The sequence below is a fragment of the Rhinatrema bivittatum genome, chromosome 3 (assembly GCF_901001135.1).
Source record: "Rhinatrema bivittatum chromosome 3, aRhiBiv1.1, whole genome shotgun sequence".
NCBI classification, from domain to species: domain Eukaryota; kingdom Metazoa; phylum Chordata; class Amphibia; order Gymnophiona; family Rhinatrematidae; genus Rhinatrema; species Rhinatrema bivittatum.
This window is the reverse complement of record NC_042617.1, coordinates 308,381,618-308,405,483: the sequence shown is the minus strand read 5'-3', so window position 1 is coordinate 308,405,483 and position 23,866 is coordinate 308,381,618. Positions and strand designations below refer to the sequence as shown.

Sequence of the window (23,866 nt, the reverse complement as noted above, 5' to 3'; positions counted from 1 at the left end):
CTTCACTACCAGCGAAACTGGAGGATAAGCATACAGGAGACCCTGACTCCAATGCAGGGCAAAAACATCTGAGGCTAGCTTGTGTGTGTCCTGTACATGGAGCAGAGATGAGGAACTTTCCTGTTCAAAGGAGTTGCAAAGGAGTTCCAGAGGTGGAAAATGCAATTTGCTACCCCTTGGTCAGAAAACATTTGTGGGATCTGAAGGAGTTACTCATTCTGTCTGCTATCCTATTCAATACGACCAGATTTTTGACTCTGAGCCCCATCCCACAGGAGAGAGCCCATGCCCATATCTGGACTGCCTCTTGACACAGGAAGTAAGAGCTTGTATCTCCCAGCTTGTTGACATTTGGATCAATACATTTTTGTTGGACAGTTGATCTCTGAAAGCCCACAGAGTGTACTGAATCACCCGAAGCTCCATGAAGTTGATTTGGCATAGACGTTCCTAGGTGGACTGGAGCCCCTGGGTGCTGAGCCCATCTACATAGGCTCTCCAGCCCTAGGTGAAGGCATCAGTGGTTAGGACAATTTGAACTCAAAGAATTTTGAAGGGTACCCCCCATTCCAGACTGGAATTTTACCGCCACCAGGACAAGGAGTCCCTGAGGGATAGAGTGATTTGGATGCAGTTCTGCAGATCCTGAGAGGCCTGAAGCCACTGAGATCGTATGGTCCATTGGATGCTTTGCATGTGTGAGGTCCACTGGATCCTTTGTATGTGCATGTGTGCCCAGGTAAGTAACATGTACTGTGGTGGCCATGTGGCCCAACAGCCTCAACATGTGCTGAGCTGATACCTACTGGTTCTGTTGAGTCTCTACTATACTGGACATCAGGGTGATGGCCCATTGCCTCAACAGGAAGGAATTAGCGTGAGCCATGTCTATCAGGGCTCCTATGAAGTCCAATTAAGGTGATGGGCTGAGATGGGACTTGGGGTAGTTGACAATGAACTCTAGCGAGTCCAATACCCAGATGGTCAAGTGCATGGACCGTTCGGCCCCTGCCCGAGAGAGGCTCTTGACCAGCCAATCATCCATATAGTGGAAAACATGGATTCCCAGCCTACGAAGTTGTGCCGCCATCATGACCAGCAATTTGGTAAAGACCCTTGGGGCAAGCACCAGCTCAAAGAGTAGAACATGGTACTGGAAGTGCTGTTTCCCTACCACAAATTGGAGATACTTCCAGTGGCTGGGGAAGATCTTGATGTGAATGTATGCGTTCTTCAGACAGAGAGGATAGCCAGTCCCCATTTTGCACAAAGGAGATCAAGGTGCTCAGGGAAACTATCTTGCACATTTCTCTTTTAAGAAACTTATTCAAGGCTTTTAGGTTTAGGATGGGATAGAGTCCCCGTATTTTCTTTGGAATCAGGAAGTACTGGGAGTAGAATCCCCACCCTATTTGACCTGGTGGAACGGGCTCGACCATCCTGGCTGTTAAGAGGGAGAAGAGCTCCACTAATTTATTTATTTATTTATTTATTTCAGGATTTTTATATACCGGCATTCGAGAATGCAGTCCCATCATGCTGGTTCACATAAAACAGGGGTGTATCGTAAACATCAACTAAAACAATGGTGCGGAAAAGGCAGTTACATATAACAGGGTGATTAGAACTTGGCGGAGAAAGAAGAGAAAGGACAGGTTAAATAATTAATTTAAACATGTAAACAATAGAGGAGATGGTTAATCATGGTGAAGGTGGTGATAAGGATTGGCGTGGGAGAGATAGGTCAGTTTGAGTCCGGGGATGCTTGTATGAATATCCAAGTCTTTAGTCTTTTTTTGAATGTTGAGATGCAAGTTTCCAGTCTGAGGTTTGAGGGGATGGAGTTCCATAACGGTGGAATGGCTGTAGAGAATGCCCGATCTCTTAGCGTGATGTGTCTGGTAGATTTGGGCGGTGGTACCTGTAGCGATCCTTTGTAAGCATCTCTTGTTGGTCTTGATGAATTATGTATTTGGAGAGGGATCTGTAGGTCAATGGGAGCCAGTTGGTGGATATTTTTGTATGTGGTAAGAATGGCCTTGTATATTATTCTAAAGTGTATAGGTAACCAATGGAGGCTCTTTAGGATGGGTGTTATGTGATCCCTTCTCCTGGAATTTGTCAGTATTCGTGCAGCTGTATTTTGTACCATCTGAAGCGGTTTGGTGTAAGAGGCTGGAAGACCAAGTAGGATGGTGTTACAATAGTCTAATTTAGAGAAAATGATTGCTTGAAGTATGGTTCTGAAATCTTGGGCATGGAAAAGAGGTCTAATTCTTTTCAGCACCTGTAATTGGTAGAAACAGTCTTTAATTGTTTTGTTGATAGTAGCTTTGAAATTCAGGCGATTGTCAATTAGGACTCCTAGGTCTCTCACTTGTGTAATTGTTGGTGTGTCTAGCTGTGTCGAGGCGATGGTGCTGTTCTCAGAGGTGATGAGCAGGAGTTCGGTTTTGCTGGAATTTAGTACCAGGTTCAGTTTGGTGAGGAGTAGTTGAATTTTTTGAAGGCATGTATTCCAGTAAGTCAGCGTTATTGTACTTCCTGATGTGCTACCAGTCTCCAATATGGACTTAGGGGAAGAAGCAATTTGGCAGGGCACTCAATAGGTTTAATTTGTACTCTCTGCAGACAATGGCAAGCACCCACTGGTCTGAGGTTATACTGAGTCACTCTTGCGTAGAACAGCAGCTTGTCCCCAACCGGAATATCCCTCGCCATGGGGACCAAATCCTTTTCGGAACAGAGGGAATGATCCGTGGTGGACATCAGAACCAGTGGAGGCCATGGTGAATCTCTGGAATCTGAGGAGGACTGGTGCTCCTCACCACAGGGTCATTTTGGAAGCATCACAATCAAAGCTGGTAAATCCATGTATCCGGTACCATACATTGATGGGGACCGATGCTGATGCTTCTTCAGCTTCCCTCGATGCTCGGATTGGTCCTTCCCTGGTGTCGAGGCTGAAGATGACGAACCCAATGTCTTCAACCTGGAAAAGGCAGGTGATGGTTTGCTCTGGCATCCCTAGAAACCTTTGGCATTGATGAAATTGACAGCCCTGCCGATGTCAATGGCTCAGTGGCCATTGGTGCGGCTCCAAGTTCACTCAATGTCAATTCCTCCAATGTCGATGCTAACAGAACAGCCTTGCCTGGCCTTTCCATCTTGTCAAGCCAAGTCTGGCTTCCCTTTTGGGTCATCTGGGTGCACTTGCTGCAACCCCATATGTTATGCGGTGCCCCAAGGCAAAGGACACATCTTATCATGGGGTCTGTGATAGACATAGTCATTGCGCACCAAGGGCATCACTTAAAACCAGTTAATGACATGTTGTTATGAAAGAAAAGGGATGCAATATTGAAATCGATGGCTGTGGCCGTCGATGGCCAGTGGACACTGGGCGCACCGCTGCCTGGGGATCGAATGCGAAAAGAAACATACCAAAAACCATCGAACCGTGAACTGAGATGATAAGGGGAGAAACAGGGTTGCCCGACATCGATCCTGTATTCCACAAAAACCAGCAAAAAATGCCAGAAAAAGCTTCCAAAAAAAAGAGAGGCTTAACTTTTGCCGCAAGACACTGGGCTCTGTGGAAAAGAAGAGACTGTGGGGACCCAGCATGGACGCATGGTATATTGCATGCCGAAGCAAGCTCAGAGAGGCTCAGTCAAAGTTTTCCTTGCTGCGCTCCATTGGATGATGTCACCCATGTATGAGTACTGCCATCATGCTTGTCCTCTGAGAACAGTGCTGATGCAGCCTCTGGTGAGAAGGGTATGGGGTGCAGTACAAGGGGCAGCATGTGACACTGTAGAGAGAGCACGGAAGGGATGGGGCAGTGAGAGGGGGAGGGATGATACAATGGCGAGAGGACGTGAGACCCGGGAGAAGAGAGAGAGCAGGGTGAGAGGAGGGAGTAAAGCCTGGAGTGAAGGAAGAAGATGAGAGGTGGGAAGGGAGGTGAGCGGTGAGATAGGTGTGAATGGTGAAACATTAAAAGGGAGGGAGAAAAGGAAAGCCTGGGAAAGTAATGGTTCTTGAGAGGAGGCTCCTGTGGTAGGAGGTAAAAATTAACTATAAAGGGAGATTGGGATAAGAGGAGAGAGAGAGAAAAGAGAGGAAACTATGTGGCAGAAAATAAAAAGCAAAGAAAGAAAAATAATCTAAAAAGGGAGGGAAAAACTGACTTGCGAAAAGAGAAAAATGATTCTGACACATACACACAGGTTGGAGAAATACCTTATTTTTACAAATGGACAGATTTTTCAGGAAAAAAAACAAAAACATTTTGTATCTGTAGTCATATGCAAATTAATGAGAATGTGCTGCAGAATCCTAAAAGTTCTACAGCAGAATTTGATTTTCAATCCTTGCTGTGGAATTTACCCCTATGGTAGGGAGGCCTTAACTATGACATTTCTGTGAGGAAAGGGACTATGGTTGTGTCACTATGCAAGAGAAAAGCATTCTCTGTCACCTCTTCTTATTAAAAAAAAAACAACCAAAACCAAAAACACCCTTTGCTGCCCTTTGAAGAAGGCTGAGCAAAAAAAAACCAGTGAAAGAACAGATAGAAATGGAAAGTGTAAACACTGCAGTTGATTCATTTGGCAGCTATAGGCATCCAGCTCTGGCCACAGGATCTTGCTTTTTTTTTTTTTTTTTTGTTTTTCCCCAAGGAACACACAGTATCCACTTCAGAAAACTGAAGGCAAAGGCTTATTAAAGGAACAGTGCACCATTTCCAGATGCTTTTGGTAAAACAAACAAAACCAAACCCCACGGAGAAAGCAGCTAGCTAATAAAACAAATGTTGCTGCAGCTGAGGCAGCAGGGAAAACTCAAGACATAAATTCCATCTGACCCCTGGGCCTGATAGGATATGATAGTACGGCGTCTTCTAGGCCAGCTAAAATCTCCTTCCTATCCCCATTCTTGTGGAGTTGAATTTCAACAGATCTGCAACATATTTCCCAACGCTGAAGAGCAGGGCGCCGTCAGCAGCGCCCATCCAGGCTTAAAACCGGTGGCGAACTGTGAATGCGATAGGAGGAGGTACAGCTTTGCTTTCTCTGGTTCCGAGGGCTTGGCTCTCGGGACCTGCATTTCTAGGTTGGGCTTCTCTCCGTTCTAGAGTTACGGGACGGGTTGCTGCTTCGTACTTCAGAGGGGTGCCAGCGGAGGTTGTCGGAGACAAATCTCATCCCCCGTCCTTCCACCGCGGAAGCAAAACGCCAAGGACACATTGACACCCCCCCCCCCCCCCCCCCGCAAACATAGCCAGCCACGTCAAACCTAGCATGAGGCCAGGATGTCTGCCTTCTGGTCAAAGCTCCTTAGGTTGAGGGAATCCGAGAGCCATAGAAATAGTAGTACATAGTGCAAACTGTGTCCATTTAATTGGTGGCATTTCTAGTGCATGTAATATATGTATGTGTATGCAGCAGACCAAGGAAAACACATGTATCTATTGTGAAGAGCCATTCTAACAGCCTGCGGCCCAGCTAGCTGGGGTTTGCACCTGCTTTTCCTGGTAGGAGGAGGGAGCTTCACCTTGTGATCGCCCCCCCCCCCCCCCCATCCCTGCAGGTTTCTTACCTTTGTTGTGGGCCTCCAGCTGTGACAGTGAGTTCACTGCTACTTTGCACAGTGAACAATACAACAGCTTTTTGGCTTTGTCCTCCTCAGACTCAAGGGCAGTCCCAGAGCCAACGGTTCCATTGCTGCTGAGCATAAGGGCAGAGGCTGCACCTGGTTCCGGCTTGGTCCCTTTCACCAGTTCGCTCTTTGCCTCCTGGGTGCGGTCCAAGAGGGATGCCTGGAAGGCAGGTGCTGGGGACCCCAAAGAGGTTGGCTTCACGGTGGAACTGGGGATCACTACGGGAGTCAAAGCAAGAGGAACTGTGACACTGCAGTCATTCTGGTGCTCTGCTGCAAGGAGACAAAAAAAGGAAGTATTAGGGGAATGGGCAGAGCAATGCAAAGCCTCTCACTCCTAGGACTGGGTGGGCACAGGGAATACAGAAGCCCTCACCTCTAGGACTGGATGGCTCAGGGGATGGGCACAGGGATACAGAGCCTCTCACCTCTAGGACTGGATGGCTCAGGGGATGGGCACAGGGATACAGAGCCTCTCACCTCTAGGACTGGATGGCTCAGGGGATGGGCACAGGGATACAGAGCCTCTCACCTCTAGCACTGGATGGCTCAGGGGATGGGCACAGGGATACAGAGCCTCTCAACTCTAGGACTGGATGGCTCAGGGGATGGGCACAGGGACACACAGAGCCTCTCACCTCTAGGACTGGATGGCTGAGGGGATGGGCACAGGGATACAGAGCCTCTCACCTCTAGGACTGGATGGCTCAGGGGATGGACACAGGGATACAGATCCTCTCACCTCTAGGACTGGATGGCTCAGGGGATGGGCGCAGGGATACAGAGCCTCTCACCTCTAGGACTGGATGGCTCAGGGGATGAGCACAGGGATACACAGAGCCTCTCACCTCTAGGACTGGATGGCTCAGGGGATGGGCACAGGGATACAGAGCCTCTCACCTCTAGGACTGGATGGCTCAGAGGATGGGCACAGGGATACAGAGCCTCTCACCTCTAGGACTGGATGGCTCAGGGGATGGGCACAGGGATACAGAGCCCCTCACCTCTAGGACTGGAAGGCTCAGGGGATGGGCACAGGGATACAGAGCCCCTCACCTCTAGGACTGGATGGCTCAGGGGATGGGCGCAGGGATACAGATCCTCTCACCTCTAGGACTGGATGGCTCAGGGGATGGGCGCAGGGATACAGAGCCTCTCACCTCTAGGACTGGATGGCTCAGGGGATGAGCACAGGGATACACAGAGCCTCTCACCTCTAGGACTGGATGGCTCAGGGGATGGGCGCAGGGATACAGAGCCTCTCACCTCTAGGACTGGATGGCTCAGGGGATGGGCGCAGGGATACAGAGCCTCTCACCTCTAGGACTGGATGGCTCAGGGGATGGGCGCAGGGATACAGAGCCTCTCACCTCTAGGACTGGATGGCTCAGGGGATGGGCGCAGGGATACAGAGCCTCTCACCTCTAGGACTGGATGGCTCAGGGGATGGGCGCAGGGATACAGAGCCTCTCACCTCTAGGACTGGATGGCTCAGGGGATGGGCGCAGGGATACAGAGCCTCTCACCTCTAGGACTGGATGGCTCAGGGGATGGGCGCAGGGATACAGAGCCTCTCACCTCTAGGACTGGATGGCTCAGGGGATGGGCGCAGGGATACAGAGCCCCTCACCTCTAGGACTGGATGGCTCAGGGGATGGGCGCAGGGATACAGAGCCCCTCACCTCTAGGACTGGATGGGTCAGGGGATGGACGCAGGGATACAGAGCCTCTCATCTCTAGGACTGGATGGCTCAGGGGATGGGCACAGGGATAGAGCCTCTCACCTCTAGGACTGGATGGCTCAGGGGATGGGCACAGGGATACAGAGCCTCTCACCTCTAGGACTGGATGGCTGAGGGGATGGGCACAGGGATACAGAGCCTCTCACCTCTAGGACTGGATGGCTGAGGGGATGGGCGCAGGGATACAGAGCCTCTCACCTCTAGGACTGGATGGCTGAGGGGATGGGCGCAGGGATACAGAGCCTCTCACCTCTAGGGCTGGATGGCTCAGGGGATGGGCGCAGGGATACAGAGCCTCTCACCTCTAGGACTGGATGGCTCAGGGGATGGGCGCAGGGATACAGAGCCTCTCACCTCTAGGACTGGATGGCTCAGGGGATGGGCGCAGGGATACAGAGCCTCTCACCTCTAGGACTGGATGGCTCAGGGGATGGGCGCAGGGATACAGAGCCCCTTACCTCTAGGACTGAATGGCTCAGGGGATGGGCACAGGGATACAGAGCCTCTCACCTCTAGGACTGGATGGCTCAGGGGATGGGCACAGGGATACAGAGCCTCTCACCTCTAGGACTGGATGGTTCAGGGGATGAGCGCAGGGATACAGAGCCTCTCACCTCTAGGACTGGAGGGCTCAGGGGATAGCATACAGAGCCGCTAAGAAATATCAATGTACATTATTTGCTATAACCAACCTAAACAGTTCTTCAGAAAATGAGAACTAATGTATAAACCTAAAATTCCCAGGCTCTGAAAGAGTCAAAATGAATTCTCAAAATCTTAAAATAAAGCAAATTTTGTAGGTGATACCTTTATATTGGACTCAATCTATTTGTGAGTAGCTTTCACAAGCTCTGTTTCCTTTATCATGTCATTGCATTAATTAATGTTAGTCTAATAAAAAGGTCTCACTGTGGACTAACAGGACACCCACTCTAATTTATTCAAATTGTTCAGAAATTAGGTTGGTGGCAAAGTTAGAGGCCTGTTAAGCAATTTAATAATCATCATCATCACTATTACCTAGGGCAGAGCTATCAACTGACTCAGTCATCTGAACAGGCCAAGCCTGGTCTGGTTTTACTCCCACTGTATTTGGAGACTTGTGCAGCCTTTCTTAGAAAAAATGGATGCACACGCCCTATAAAGGCAGGGAAAGCAAAACTGGGACAGGCTCAGCTGTTCCAGATTTCATTTATTTATAACTGACATTTGTTTCCCCGTCCTTCAATGTCAATTTATTGAAACTTATTTTCCACACTTGTCATAAAAGACTATTTCAAGGCGGATTACAAAAGAAACATTCATATACTAATAACGAAACTGAGGGCAGCTTACACTTCATAAAACATTAAAATTCAACATTACCTAAAACAATGAATAGTAAATGAATGTAATCACAGTATAAAAGAAAAACCAGAAATACTCCAAATGACATGGAGCTAGTTGGTGACCCTTTCCCAGAGCTTCCCCGACATGCCTTGATGACCCCAGAGGAAACCCACAATTAACATGCATAAGTTTGCACGCATTGGAGCTCCAGTATATGCAAATTCATCTCATGGATATTCATTGTGAGATCAATATTCAAAGGCTTTGGGTAACTTTTAGACCTACCAAGATTTCAAGATTTCAGCCAATCCTCCCCCCACTCCCCAGCTAAATTTTATTCGGTGTCTTATCATCCAGACATTAAGTCACATAAAAAGAGGCAATGAATAAGGCATGATTACAATTTAGCCTGTGAGCATTGATAATCAGTGCTACCTGGCTTAAGTTATCTAGCTAAGTCTGCTTAGAAAAATACCTCTCCTAAAGTCACCCAGATAACTTTTGTAGAGTATATTCAACAGCAGATTTATCTGGCCATTGCTACACTGTCAACATTAAAGATTCCCAAACACTTTTCCAGAGTAGTGATCTTAATCCTTGTGCCATGGCTAAATTCCAAACCAGAGAGAGAGGTCAGGAAGGGTGTATAAAAAACAAAAACAAAACACTGAATAGTCCACTATGTAGAAAAATGTAACTGAAATGTTAAATCGAGGTACAATTGATGGATGGTAGTTGCCAACATGTAAAAATGGGATGAAGTCTGGACCCCAACACAAGTCAGTGTTTCGCCAGGGATGTAGGGTGACTGCTGAAGTTGGTGGTGCACCATAAAATTTGCTGTTGCCTTGTGTCTAAATAAACTAAGCACACACAATTACACTTGCTGCACCTTACAACCCAACATGAAAGAAAAATATTCAAATTCTGGTGTCACCTCCAGAAAAAGACTCCTCCCGCTGCTAAACATTTTGTGAACTAAGACAAACCCCAGCAAAAAAAACAGAGATGCCTAGAACCTCACCATACTGTACAATCGCAGCATTGACTCTGAAACATAGAAATGATGGCAGAAAAGGACCAAATGGTCCATCCAGTCTGCCCAGCAGGCTTATGGTAGTATCTGCTGCGCCATGTAGGTTACCCCCCATGCTTATCAGTTTCCCAGACTGTAAAAGTCAGGGCCCTCGTTGGTCGCTGTTTGAGTCCAATTTCCTGTTACTCCTTGCCGTTGAAGCAGAGAGCAATGTTGGACTTGCGTAAAAATATCAGGCTTATTGTTTAAGGGTAGTAACCAGTACATCAGCAAGTTATTCCCATACTTGTTTTCCCTTGTTGATTGATGTTCAAATCCAATTCCCCCCCCCGCCGTTGAAGCAGAGAGCAATCTTATGAAAAAGCAGCAATGCAAATACTACACTAGGCCCTAGAATCTTAATACACCACCTACTGTGGTAACAGAACAAGCTGGACTGCAACAAATCCCTACAGAGAAACTACACACTAGCAGCAATACTGCACCTCAGTCACACACAGGCAGAACACAGACCGACCCTTACTTAATACAAAATAAAGGTCTACACATTAGAAATAGAAATATGCAAACAAAACCAAAATAGAAAGCCCGAGAAACCAGACTCTGAACAATGGAATTCCTAAAGAAAAAATGCAAAAATATAAGAAATGCACATTGGCATGTTCCAATAACTAAACACTCAAAATAATTTATTTCTTTTTTTTACCTTTGTTGTCTGATCTTTTTATTTTTCTAATCAGTTGGTCCCCGTCTCTTTTTTCCACTTTTCCAGTCAGTCTTTTCCTAATTCTTTCTCTAGGGTCATTCTTCTCTTTCTTTTCTCTCCTTCTCTTCCTCCCACACACACACACACAGGCTCATGCTTTTTCTCACAGTCTCCCTTATACACACAAGCTCCCATTCTTACACACACACACATACACACAACCCCAAGGATCCTATTCTCTAAAAAACACACATACACAAAACACCCAGGCTCCCATTCTCTAACACACACATATACAAAACACCCAGGCTCCCATTCTCTAACACACACATACACAAAACTCCCAGGCTCCCCTTTTCTAACACACACATATATAAAATACCCAGGCTCCCATTCTCTAACACACACATACACAAAATTCCCAGGCTCCCCTTCTTACACACATACCCACCCAAATTCAAGCTCCCATTCTCAAACACACATATACCCATACTCAGTCTCCCATTCTCATATACACACATACCCAAACAGGGGTGGATTGCAGGAAAATATCAGCCCAGGGGACTTTTTCACAACCAGCCCATGGGGTATCCGACTCACTCATACGCTTACCTCACCTTGGTCTGATACAGGCCGAACACAGACAGACCCTCATCAAATACAGAATAAAGACACTATAAAGTATAAATATAAATGTGCAGACAACATTTGAACTAGAAACTGCAACAATCTTGTGCTCTCCCACCTGGGAATATTCAATTTCCAGTCATCCCAAGATTGTCATACAATAGCAAGAGAGTAAATGCACAAACTTTCTCCTCCTCCCAGCCACATACACACTGACAGAAGCAATCTCCTTTTCTCACACAAACACAAAGACAGAAGCACCTTCCCTCTCTCACATACACACCAAACACACACACACAGAAGCACCCTCCCTCTCTCACATACACACCAAACACACACACACACACACACACAGAAGCACCCTCCCTCTCTCACACACTAAACACACACACACAGAAGCACCCTCCCTCTCTCACAGACACACCAAACACACACATACAGAAGCATCCTCCCTCTCTCACATACACACACCAAACACACACACAAGCACCCTCCCTCTCTCACAGACACACCAAACACACACACACAGAAGCACCCTCCCTCTCTCACATACGCACCAAACACACACAGAAGCACCCTCCCTCTCTCTCATTCACACAAACACACACAGAAGCACCCTCCCTCTCTCACATACACACCAAACACACACACACAGAGAAGCACCCTCCCTCTTTCACATACACACACACACAGAAGGACCCTCCCTCTCTCACATTCACACTAAACACACACACTGATGCACACTCCCTCTCTCACATACACACCAAACACACACACACAGAAGCACCCTCCCCTCCCTCACAAACAGAAACACCTTCCTGATCTCACATTCATACATACATATATATACAGACACACACACACACACACAGGCCCCCATCTTTAGGACCACTGGCCTGGTCCCCAGCGGCAGCCAGTGGCTACTGTCTTCGGCCCTGCTGGCCTAGTCCCCAGCAGCGGCCAGCAGCTTTAGTTTTTGACTCCAGAAGGGTCTCACACTTGAGTAGCTCATTAGCTGTGGTGGCCCGCAACTCCTTCCTTCAGCCTCGCTGGCATGGAAGATGCAGGATACCATAAGAAGTGAGTAGTGTTTCACTTGCAGGTCCTAAACTCTGGAATTCCTTACCAATGGAACTAAGACTGCAACTAAATATAAAAACATTTAAAAAAAGACCTAAAGACCTGGCTATTTGGCAAAGCTTATCAAGACCATGAATGATATAAGATCCAGCAATTTATTTCCTTTATTGATTTTTCTTCTTTTATTTCCTATTTTTAATAGAATTTTTTAGGTGATATCAATTTGATTTTACTTTATTTTAATTGTATAATTATTATTTAATCTTTTGTTTAATTTTGTACTATCTGATCAAATTCTATTTTAGATTTTATACTTTTATTATTATCTTATTGTATTTCTATTAATTATGTAAACCGTTGTGATGGTACCCCCTAAATGACGGTATATAAAAACCTATAAATAAATAGTGTTTCCCGCCACCATGGTATTGCATGTGAGGCACCCAGGGAGATCCCAGGCCCATGCTGCTGCTGCATGGGTCAAGGAGAAGGGGCGTGCAGGCCCGAAGCAGCTGCTACACTGAAAATTAAAAAGCAGGCTTGAGTGAGAGAACTGATAAGGGCTAATCTTGGACACAGTGGCTCAGTAGGCATGGGGCTGCTGCAACCAACACCAACCATGTGATTGAGCCTACCGGCCCACCGAGGCATGCCCGAAGCCCCAATAGGCCATTCCACCCCTGTACTCAAACTCAGGCTCATATGCACACATGCATACACCGGGCCTCATCCCCAAACTTCTTCTTCTGCTGCCATGGGGATGGGCTACCATGGCACCCTTGCATTGCAGGTGTAAAAGGGGTACCAAAAGCTAATAAATTAAAAATAAAACTTACCTGAGTTCAAGGCTTTAAGGGAATTGAGGAGGATGCCGAGGATGAAGGGGCCTGAAACAGCTGAGCCAGAGGCAGAGACACGAGAGCAAGTGATAGCTCCACGCGAGGCTACTTGGACCGCCAGAGGCTAGAGGCCCAGTGATGTGGAGCAGCAATAGCAGTGGTGGCAGTAGTAAGTCATGTTTGAGAGACAGGCCCGGAGTAATAGCTGAGACCGAAGTGGCCCTTATGAAAGGGCCCTGTGCAGCCACGGTTGTGCACGAAAATGCCCAGAGGAAGAGGGAAGGATGCAGTACTGTGAGGAGTCTGAATGCCACGAAGATGAAAAAGTGTGTGTGTGAGTAGTGGGAGTAAGGAGCAGGCCGATGAAGGAGGAGTAAGCCGGTGACAGCATCAGGTCGCGTCAGGAGAGCAGCAGCAGGAGCAGCGACAGAAAGCACGATGTGAGGAGCTGCCACTGAGGAAGGCAAACTTTCACCATGGCATGCAACGTCATTGAACTGCAGCCCGACATGCTCTTTGCATCGGGGATTTATCATGGCCCCCAGTGCCATTTGCAGATCATTTTCCTTTTTTTTTTTTTTTAAACTGCAGCGGCACTGATTGAGGGCACGCACCGCTGCTGCCTCCCATCAGCTGTTCTGGCCTCATCGCTGCTCTTCTCTTTCTGTTTCTCACAGTGCCACATCCGGCCCCTCCTCTCTTCTTAGTTCCAATGCCTGTTGGTATCGCGGCTCTAGTCGCCACTGCTGCCCTGCTTCACCTCGCTGGAAACACTGAGGGAGGCAACAGAAGGGCCGGCTTCCAGCTGACAAGGCCCTTCCATCTCCGCATCGCATCAGGCCCGGCATCATAATTGAGAGCCCCCATTCCTGTCTCCTTCCCCTGCCACGGTCAATTTCCTTGGGGGGAAGTTCGGTTTCCTCAGTGGCAGCTCCTCACATCGTGCTCTCTGTCGCTGCTCCTGCCACTGCTCTCCTGACGCGGCCTAATGCTGTCACCGGCTTATTCCCCCCCTTCATTGGCCTGCTCCTTGATCCCACGATGCTCTCTTCTTCTTCTTTGCGGCATTCAGGCTCTTCACAGTACCGCGGCCTTCCTCCTCCTTCGCTGTGCATTTTCCTGCACAATTGTTTTATTTTTATTAGCCTTGGGTACCCCCTTTACATGGACCTTCTTCACCGCCACGGAGATGGGTTCTCATGATGGCCTTGCATCGCGGATCTTCTTTGTGGCTACAGAGATGGTGTTGTAGTTGGTGGTGCACAGCACACTCCTTCTCAAAGTTGGTGGTACCCGTGAACCACTGTACACTATGGGCCAGATGTTCAAAAGGTTACGCGCATATTTCCAGATGATTTACACTCGTAACCGGCCTTAAGCGCGCCTGGCCTATTTTCAAAAGGCCCGGCGATGCGCGTAAAGCCCTGCGACACGTGTAAGTCCTGGGGCTTTACTAAAGGGGCGATCCGGGGGTGGGGTGGGGCGGTCCGGGGTCAGGGGCTCCTGGCACAGCGGCCATTTGTCATGTCGGGGATCGCGTGCCGGCAGTTGGCCGGTGTGCACAACTTACTTCAGCCCCAGGGTCAGGGGAGGTAGGGTAAGGAAGGGAAGGTGGGGTGGGGGGTAGGGAAGTTCCCTCCCAGGCCGCTCCGATTTCAGAGCGGCCTGGGAGGGAACAGGGGAAGGTAGCGTGGTTCGGTGTGCGGAAGGTACACAAATGTGCACTCTTTTGCGCGTGCCGACCTCCGATTTTATAACATGTACGCCACGCTCGCTCCTTTTAAAAGCTATCCCTATGAACGCTACACCCATGTGTTTTGCTACAGTGCTGTTTCAAGGGGGGGCAACCGTAAAGCGAGATCACATCAGTCAACTCATCTCATAAAAGTGTTTCAAAAGCTTTTAAATAGTGGATTATTCAGTGGTTTTTTTTATTTACTCTCCCTGATGTACATGTTTGGGTGTATCACCTGTTCCTTTTTGTTGCTGAAATTCCAGACTAGCACAGGTCAAGATTTCTTCAAACGGGAGAACTGGTTACTATGAAGATTAAGCACTCTTTACAGCACCTTTCAGAGCCACTACACTTGTTTTCAATTGAATGTCAGAGGATTTTAACCTACAATTCTTCATGTACAAACAAGGGGCTCTACCACTGATTGAAAGGATCAGTTCCTGCAAATCAGCTAGTAGCAGAAGCTTATGTCACTTGCCCTGTTTCTCCCTTCCATTATCATTCATTAACATTTGTATGCAGGTCTTTGAGTAAAAGCTCAGGAATAATGGTAGGTCATGTAAGCATTGGCAGTGATCAGCTTCCCATCCCGGTTTCAGACCAAAGTCCTGCTGTGCACAAACAGCGACTTAGCAGCTCCATCAACATTCACTTATTTCATATTTCGCTAAGAGGACTGTGAAACTTTCTGTGCGGTACCTCCTAGTTCTGTCTGCAGCCCCGTGCATTTGTTCTGACTCTGGCGTGAGTGGCAGAGCAAAGAAGTTCTCCAAGTCTTGTAAAATCAGCTTCGAGATTAGCCAGACTCATGAATTTGTGGCCAATGTTTTGAGAACTGAACAAGACTGCTGGTGTGATCGTGCATGAGCTCAGGTTTTCACTTCTGAAAATGATGTTATGAGCTGGAAAGGTTTGGATGCCACTAAGGGTCATCCAGCATCATAGCCAAACTAACCCAACCCTATTTTACCTTGTGCTGTCCAATCCAGTCCTGATTACCAGGACTTGTGAGTTTTGGTTTACTGGGGAAAGTGTGTGTGTTTAAAGCTTGCAAAAGAAAAGAGGGTAACGTTATTCTGAGATGTTTGTTTGGGCCAAGACAAGAATGTGTTATATTTATAGGTAATCTGTTATTGGACTTGAATTTCTGGTTCAATAAAAATTTAAATATTAAAAAATATATATTCTGAGTTTAATATCGAAAGTGTCTGGCTAAATCCTCTACTCAGCTGGAAAACCCACAGGATTTAAAATCCTACCAGTCTGACTGCCCCGAACTTATCTGGCTAGCTTTTTAGCCTGCTAGTCCAGGGGCGTTTTGGGACCGGGCAAGTTATGTGGCTAACACAGCTGATTAACTACTTAAGAGCAGTTGTAAAATTAGCTGGATAAACTCATAATTACCTCCTATAATTTTATATATAGGGGGTAATTTACTATGCCACGGTATTTTATCCTGGGAGGGGAAATATACCACAGGCCACAGTAAAACACAGCGAGGTGGGGGGGGGGGGGGCGTTCGCATGGTATTTGTCTCTTCCATGGTAAAATATCATGGTGGCTTCCTGTGTTATTTTTTCTTGTAAAACAATTCTGCGAGAAGAAATAACCAGGAGGAGACAGGAAAAATACATGCGATTGGAGCCCCCTTCACACAGGGCCACCATCTTCTTAAAGGGCTACCACTGGCCCTAAAGTACCCCCCTCCCCCCACCACCACCACCACACTCAATATCAAAAAATCCTCCCAGGAGTCTAGATAGGCACCTGTCTATCCTCCTGAGCCTAAAAGTAAAAATAGAAAATAATAAATGTTACAGTCGTATGGCAAGAGCCCACCCACCCCCATGCGAACCCACCTCCTGGTCTAATTCTCCCTGCTCCTTGGACTTCCCCCTTACATGTGACAGACTTCCTGGTGTCTAATAGACCCCCTATGCTCCCCCCACACCCCCTTTACATCAAAATGTCTCCTTGGTAGTCCACTGAGGGCCCAGAGGGCCACCTAGGTTCCGGGCCCAGGCGGCAGCCTGCTACTGGGGGGAGTGGGGAGCTACGGATCAGGAGGGTTTGCTTGGGGGGGGCAGGTGACACGTTGATGAAAGGTGAAGGATTTGAGGAGGAGGTGGAGGACTCTAGCGCAATTGTAAAATTCTTTTTTTTTTTTTTTTTCATTTACATTTGGGCCGCCTCTAGTGGTAGTGGGAGTGTGGGTGGGATCTTCCCAGACCCTTAGGGGGGATTCTTTTTTTTTTTTTTTTACATGGGGTGGGATTAGGGCCATTGTGGCCCTTTAAATTGAAACAGAGAGGCATCGGGATACACATTAGCATCCCAGCATCTCCTTGAAACGTTAGCTACAGCTCCTGAGTTGTAGCTAACTTTTTGGGAAATAACACGGTTTGTGTTATTTTTAGCTAGCTGTGATAATTTATTTACACGAGATTGGCTAGGCATGAGCTGATACGCATGCATTTGAAAAAAGTATGCAGGCGAAGCAGCTCATTTTAATAGGGGTGGGTTTTTAGGGAAAATTTTGTACAATATTTTACGATATAGATGTATCATGCAATAAATGCTGTTTTCTGCATTATATCCTTATCACAGGTTAGTAAATAGACCCCACAGACTGTTACTGAATTAGAAGGTTAAGAGGGCAATTTTTCACAATAAGAATCAATTAGGGATTTACATCCATAAGCGAGTTCTTACCCCTGACCTCAGCAATTGATTAACTGTAGTCCTTACTTCAGGTCACTGACAGATCTGTGATTGCACCTTCTGGAGGTAGGCGAACCCAGTTTCTGCTCGCCTCAGTGTAACCTCCATTCTTGAGCAGTTTGCTTTAATACAAGGTATGGAGGAGACATTGGAAGTGAATAGATGGCATGTTCCTTCCTCGGCCAGAATGCAAGGTTGTAATCTCAGTTCAAAATGCACCTCTTATTCAAGCATAAACCCCTGACCAGTAATAACTGGATGGTAATTAAATCTCTTCCCATCCCCTGGGAGCAACTGTGCAAGCAGAAAGAAACCAGGCCCTCTTCCCTCCCTCACCTGCCAGTTTCTCAGCTGCTAGAGAGATCTGGGTGAAGGCTAGACAGGCTATGGAGGGATGACCACCAGTCAGATTAAAATAAAATCCCTTAAATTTATTAGGGTATTTTAAATTGGATTAAGTGTCTCCGCTCTTTATATAGCTCTTTAAATAACTTTAACAAATCAACATTAAGATGCAGAGAATAATCCAGCAGCAGGATGGGGACTATTCAGTCTCTTATGCCAAGTGCTATATGTATGACTATTTACCTGCTGGTGAAAGATTGTATGTGCGCACCTGGTGCACAGAACTCCTGACTCTCAGAGGACAAGTCCAATCTCTGGATCCTAGAGTGGCAGTCCCGGAGCAGCTGAGACAGACAGAAAGGTATACAGAGGAGAAATTCAGCAGCCTGGTAGAGTTGTCCCACCTTCAGTATGGCAGCCCCTGTGCTCCTTTGGAAAACCAAGATCACCTAAAAGTTCAGCATCATCTTGATCTTGTAGCTAGGAGCTACCCTCCAGGTGATGCATTTTCCTCTCACACCGAGGATGTGCCTTCAGGAGCATGTACCCAGGAGAGATGATTTAGTTGTAGTTGGCGATTCAATCATTAGGAGTAAAGACAGCTGGGTGACTGGCAGGCATGAGGGTCCCTTGGTAACTTGCCTCTTGATGTGAAGGTAGTAGATTTCACATGTCACATAGATAAGATTTTAGAGAGTGCCTGGGAACGTGCTACGATATGCTGTGTCAAACCAAGGTCCAATTGAGTCCAGCATCCTGTTTCGCAGATCCCCAATAGTTGATTTATTTCTTGTATTTCACTCCCAGTAATAAGCACTGGCTTTTCCAAGTCTACCTGGCAGTGGCATAGCCAGAACTGATTTTTTGGGTGGGCACAAGGTTAACATGGGTAGGCTCTAGGCATGCAGGTCTGAGACCTACTAATTGTATTCTTATTGATAAATAGTGCCATATTCTGCACCCTACAATGGCTCTCTAAGTAGTTTGCAACAGCTTTTATGTATCATGCGTGAAACTTTAAAATATTTTACCTCAATTATTTCAAGCACTTACCAGCATTAAAAAAATCCTTATTAATCTATATTTCATATTTATTGCAGTTTACAAATGCACAAGTGTATCATATAAAATGCAAAGAAAACAGACAGATCCAATCATTCATGTAATGAAACACAAGTTAATGTATTCTTTCATGAATCCTCCTTGCAGAAAACCAGAAATCATTATAACTACAATAAAATAGCATTAATCATCCGAATCAACCAACATGAAAAAAAATATTCAAATTCTGGTGTCACCTCAGCAAAAAATATCCCTCCACTGCTATTTTGTGAAGTAACATAAACTCCTGCAAAGAAAGAGTCGTCTAGAACCTTGCCATACCATACAGTCACAGCACTGACTCTCAGGATTCAAATAACAGCAACCTTATGAAAAAGCAGCAATGCAAATACTACACCAGGCCCTAGAACATTCATACATCACTTACTGGAATAACAGAACAAGCTGGACTACTACAGAGAAACTGCATGGAGGCTGAAATACTGCACTTCAGTCACACACACACACAGGCAAAACAGACACCGACCCTTACCTAATAAAGACGTAAGAGACTACAAATTAAAAACAGAAACATGAAGACAAAACCAAAATAGAAAGCCTGAGAAACTAAAGTCTCTGAACAGTGGAATACTGAAGAAAGAGCAAAATACAAAAATATAAGAAATGCACATTCCCAAAGATTGCATATTCAAATTGCTAACATCTCAAAATAATTTAGGGGTCGATTTTCAAAGAAGTGTGCGGCCTTCCATGTGCGCATGGTTCCCGGTGCGTGCACATGGCCGCGATAATTTTACAGCATGCGTGCGCATGTTATAAAATCTGATGGCTGCACACATGTGCACACTGCATTTTAAAATCTGCGCGGGCAGCACGCGCAGGGGGGCCAAATTTTCTGTAAATACACGCGGCGATGGAATCAGGCCTCTCCCAGTTCCCTCCCAGTCCACTCCAATTAAGGAGCGGATTGGGCGGGAACTTCCCTACCCACCCCCCTGCCACCTAATCTTCCTTTCCTTTCCCCTCTTCACCTCAACGCCTAACCCATACCTAACTACCCAAAAAATTTTTTATTTTTCTATTTACTGCTCCCCCAGAGCAGATATACTTTCCGCGTGCTGTCCTAGCCAGCTTCAGTCATGCCCCGTCCAGCCCCCCCGGCCTGCTCCTTTTTTTAGGCTCGGCACTTCTGCACATAACAGGGGTTACGCGTGTGGCCTTTTAAAAACTGGCACATTATTTTTTACCTTTGTTGTCTGATCTTTGTATTTTTCTATCAGTTGGTCCTGGTCTCATTTTCCCATTTTTCCCTTGTCGCTCATTTCCTAATTCCTTTTCAGTGTCTCTCTTCTCCTTCTGTATTCCTCCCTTTCTCCCTCCCTCACACACACACACACGCTTTCTCTCAGACTCCCTCACCCACACAAGCTCTCACTCTCATATGCTCTCCCCCCCCTCCCCCACAAGCTTACATTCCCTACACACACATACAAGCTCTCACTCTACATGCTCTATCATACAAACACACCAAGCTCTCACTCCACCCCCCCCCCCAGGGCTCCCATTCTTATGCACACACACACACCCAGGCTCCCAGTCTCACCCACATACACAGAGGGCCTTTTCATTAGGTATAGCTAAAATCCTACTTCTGCCGCTGCGGGGATGGGATCCCGCGGTGGTGTTGCAGCTTCAGCCCTCCTCTACGCCACTGCAGGGATGGGATTCCCCCAACAGTCTTGCTTTTTCTGAGGCCCTTCCTCTTCACCATTGCAGGGATTGGATCCCACGACGGCCTTGCAACTCCATCCCTCCTCTTCGTCGTTGCAGGGATTGGATCCCATGATGGCACTGCTCCAACAGGCCTCTTCCGGTGGCTACACCACTACTACCTGACTATTGTTTATGAACGTTTCCTTCAGGAACTTGTCCAATCCTCTTTTGTACCTTACTGTGTCCCTGATTCACTACGGGGTGAATTTTAAAAGTTCATGTGCACCAAAGCCGGGAGACTGTTTGCATTTTTAAATAGTCAGTCAATAAGGTAGCAGTAGGTAGGCAGTGAATACACAAGTTAGACTGTTTGTATTTTTAGTCAGTCAATAAGGTAGCAGTAGGTAGTGTGTTTATTTTTTAAAAGTCTGCCTGACTATTAAAGTGTCCTCCAGACTTTTAAAGAGCTAAGTGTTTTAATTAATAATAACTGAGTGCATTGTATTGAAAAACAAAAAAAATAACCACAAAAAAAAAAAAACCTACAAAAAAGTAGCCAGAAGCTAGAAATAAGCTAGGAGCAGTATACACCAAAGTAAAAAAGTTGAATAGTTCAGCTCAGTTACTCACCTTGGAAAGGTGTTGAGGTAGTGTGATTAACATTTGTTAATCAAGGGAGCTGTGAGTCACTCAGGCTGACTAACTAAAGTTAGACTGTTTGTAATTCCCAACCCACCCACCCCAAGCTCATCCCTTAATTTATAGGTAGGTGCCACTTGCACAAAAAAAAACAAAAAACCCATCAACAAAAACTTTATTGAGAATTCGATCAGACCCCAGTAGGCCACTACCAGACATATAGTGAATTCACTAATACATTTAAAGGAACTTAGACACATTCCTACTCCCATAGCAACCTAAAACTTAACTAGGAACTGATCAAAATTGAGATGAAGGCAGCAGTCCAGCAGCAAGAGGGGGGCTTCCCAGTCTTTTGCATCGAGTGTCACATGTATGATTTTTTACCCACCGGTGAGAAGTTGTACATGTGCATGCGATGCAAAGAGCTCCTGGCTCTCAGAGAACGAGTCCGATCCCTGGAAGCTAGAGTGGCAGACCTGGAGGAGCTGAGGGAGACAGAGAGGTATATAGATGAGACCTTCAGGGACATAGTAGTCCAGTCCCAACTTCAGACTGGCAGCCCTGGTGCTGCCTTGGAGGAAGAAGGTCTCATAATGGGAGAGCACCAACCAGGTGTAGCAGGAAAGGATCCTGTAGCAAGGACCTGCTCTCTAGGTGATGCATTGTCCTTTCGCACTGAGGATATCTCCCCAAGGCCTACTGCCCAGGAGGGAAGGGTTAGGTCGGCCGTCATAGTTGGTGATTCGATTATTAGGAATGTAGATAGCTGGGTGGCGGGTGGGCGTGAGGATCGCCTGGTAACATGCCTACCTGGTGCGAAGGTGGCGGACCTCACGCGTCACCTAGATAGGATTTTAGACAGTGCTGGGGAGGAGCCGGCTGTCGTGGTACACGTGGGCACCAACGACATAGGAAAATGTGGGAGGGAGGTTCTGGAAGCCAAATTTAGGCTCTTAGGTAGAAAGATTAAATCCAGAACCTCCAGGGTAGCATTCTCTGAAATGCTCCCTGTTCCACGCGCAGGTCACCAGAGGCAGGCAGAGCTCCGGAGTCTCAATGCATGGATGAGACGATGGTGCAAGGAAGAGGGATTCAGTTTTGTTAGGAACTGGGGAACCTTTTGGGGAAGGGGGAGTCTCTTCCGAAGGGATGGGCTCCACCTTAACCAGGGTGGAACCAGACTGCTGGCGCTAACTTTTAAAAAGGAGATAGAGCAGCTTTTAAACTAGAACAAAGGGGAAAGCTGACAGTCGCTCAGCAGCGCATGGTTCGGAGAGATGTATCTTTAAAGGATACTAATGATGCATTAGAATTAGGGCATCCCGACAGTGAGGTTCCAATAATTAGAAAAGTAGTCCAAGTGCCTGTAACTAAAAACTCACCTGAGCTAAAAAATTCTAACTTATCCCTATCAATTAAAAAGCAGAATAAAAATACAAACAAAAAACAAACTTTGAAATGTTTGTATGCTAATGCCAGAAGTCTAAGAAGTAAGATGGGAGAATTAGAATATATAGCAGTAAATGATGACATAGACTTAATTGGCATCTCAGAGACATGGTGGAAAGAGGATAACCAATGGGACAGTGCTATACCGGGGTACAAATTATATCGCAATGACAGAGAGGAGCAGTCGGGAGGAGGTTGTGGCGCTTTATGTCCGGGATGGCATAGAGTCCAACAGGATAAACATCCTGCATGAGACTAAATACAAAATTGAATCTTTATGGGTAGAAATCCCTTGTGTATCAGGGAAGACTACAGTGATAGGGGTATACTACCGTCCACCTGGTCAAGATGGTGAGATGGACAGTGAAATGCTAAGAGAAATTAGGGAAGCTAACCAAATTGGTAGTGCAGTAATAATGGGAGACTTCAATTACCCCAATATAGACTGGGTAAATGTATCATCGGGTCACGCTAGAGAGATAACGTTCCTGGATGGAATAAATGATAGCTTTATGGAGCAATTGGTTCAGGAACCGACGAGAGAGGGAACAATTTTAGATCTAATTCTCAGTGGAGCACAGGACTTGGTGAGAGAGGTAACGGTGGTGGGGCCACTTGGCAATAGTGATCATAATATGATCAAATTTGATTTAATGACTGGGAAAAGGAACAGTGTGCAAATCCAAGGCTCTCGTGCTAAACTTTCAAAAGGGAAACTTTGATAAAATGAGAAAAATTGTTAGAAAAAAACTGAAAGGAGCAGCTACAAAAGTAAAAAATGTCCAAGAGGCGTGGTCATTGTTAAAAAAATACCATTCTAGAAGCACAGTCCAGATGTATTCCACACATTAAGAAAGGTGGAAAGAAGGCAAAACGATTACCGGCATGGTTAAAAGGGGAGGTGAAAGAAGCTATTTTAGCCAAAAGATCTTCATTCAAAAATTGGAAGAAGGATCCAACAGAAGAAAATAGGATAAAGCATAAACATTGGCAAGTTAAATGTAAGACATTGATAAGACAGGCTAAGAGAGAATTTGAAAAGAAGTTGGCTGTAGAGGCAAAAAACTCACAGTAAAAACTTTTTAAAATATATCCGAAGCAGAAAGCCTGTGAGGGAGTCAGTTGGACCGTTAGATGATCGAGGGGTTAAAGGGGCACTTAGAGAAGATAAGGCCA

At 46.4% G+C, this 23,866-nt stretch overlaps 1 protein-coding gene across 7 annotated transcripts in view; it reads right to left on the bottom strand.

The window, feature by feature from the left end:
- The window catches only part of ZNF385A (zinc finger protein 385A), a 280,797-nt gene that overhangs the window by 26,611 nt on the left and 230,320 nt on the right, over nucleotides 1-23,866 (bottom strand). For all 7 annotated transcript variants that reach the window (XM_029595142.1, XM_029595145.1, XM_029595147.1 and 4 more), the window contains one exon: nucleotides 5,605-5,937. In XM_029595142.1, the coding sequence (XP_029451002.1) occupies nucleotides 5,605-5,937 (333 nt within the window). The remainder of the gene's footprint in view (nucleotides 1-5,604; nucleotides 5,938-23,866) is intronic.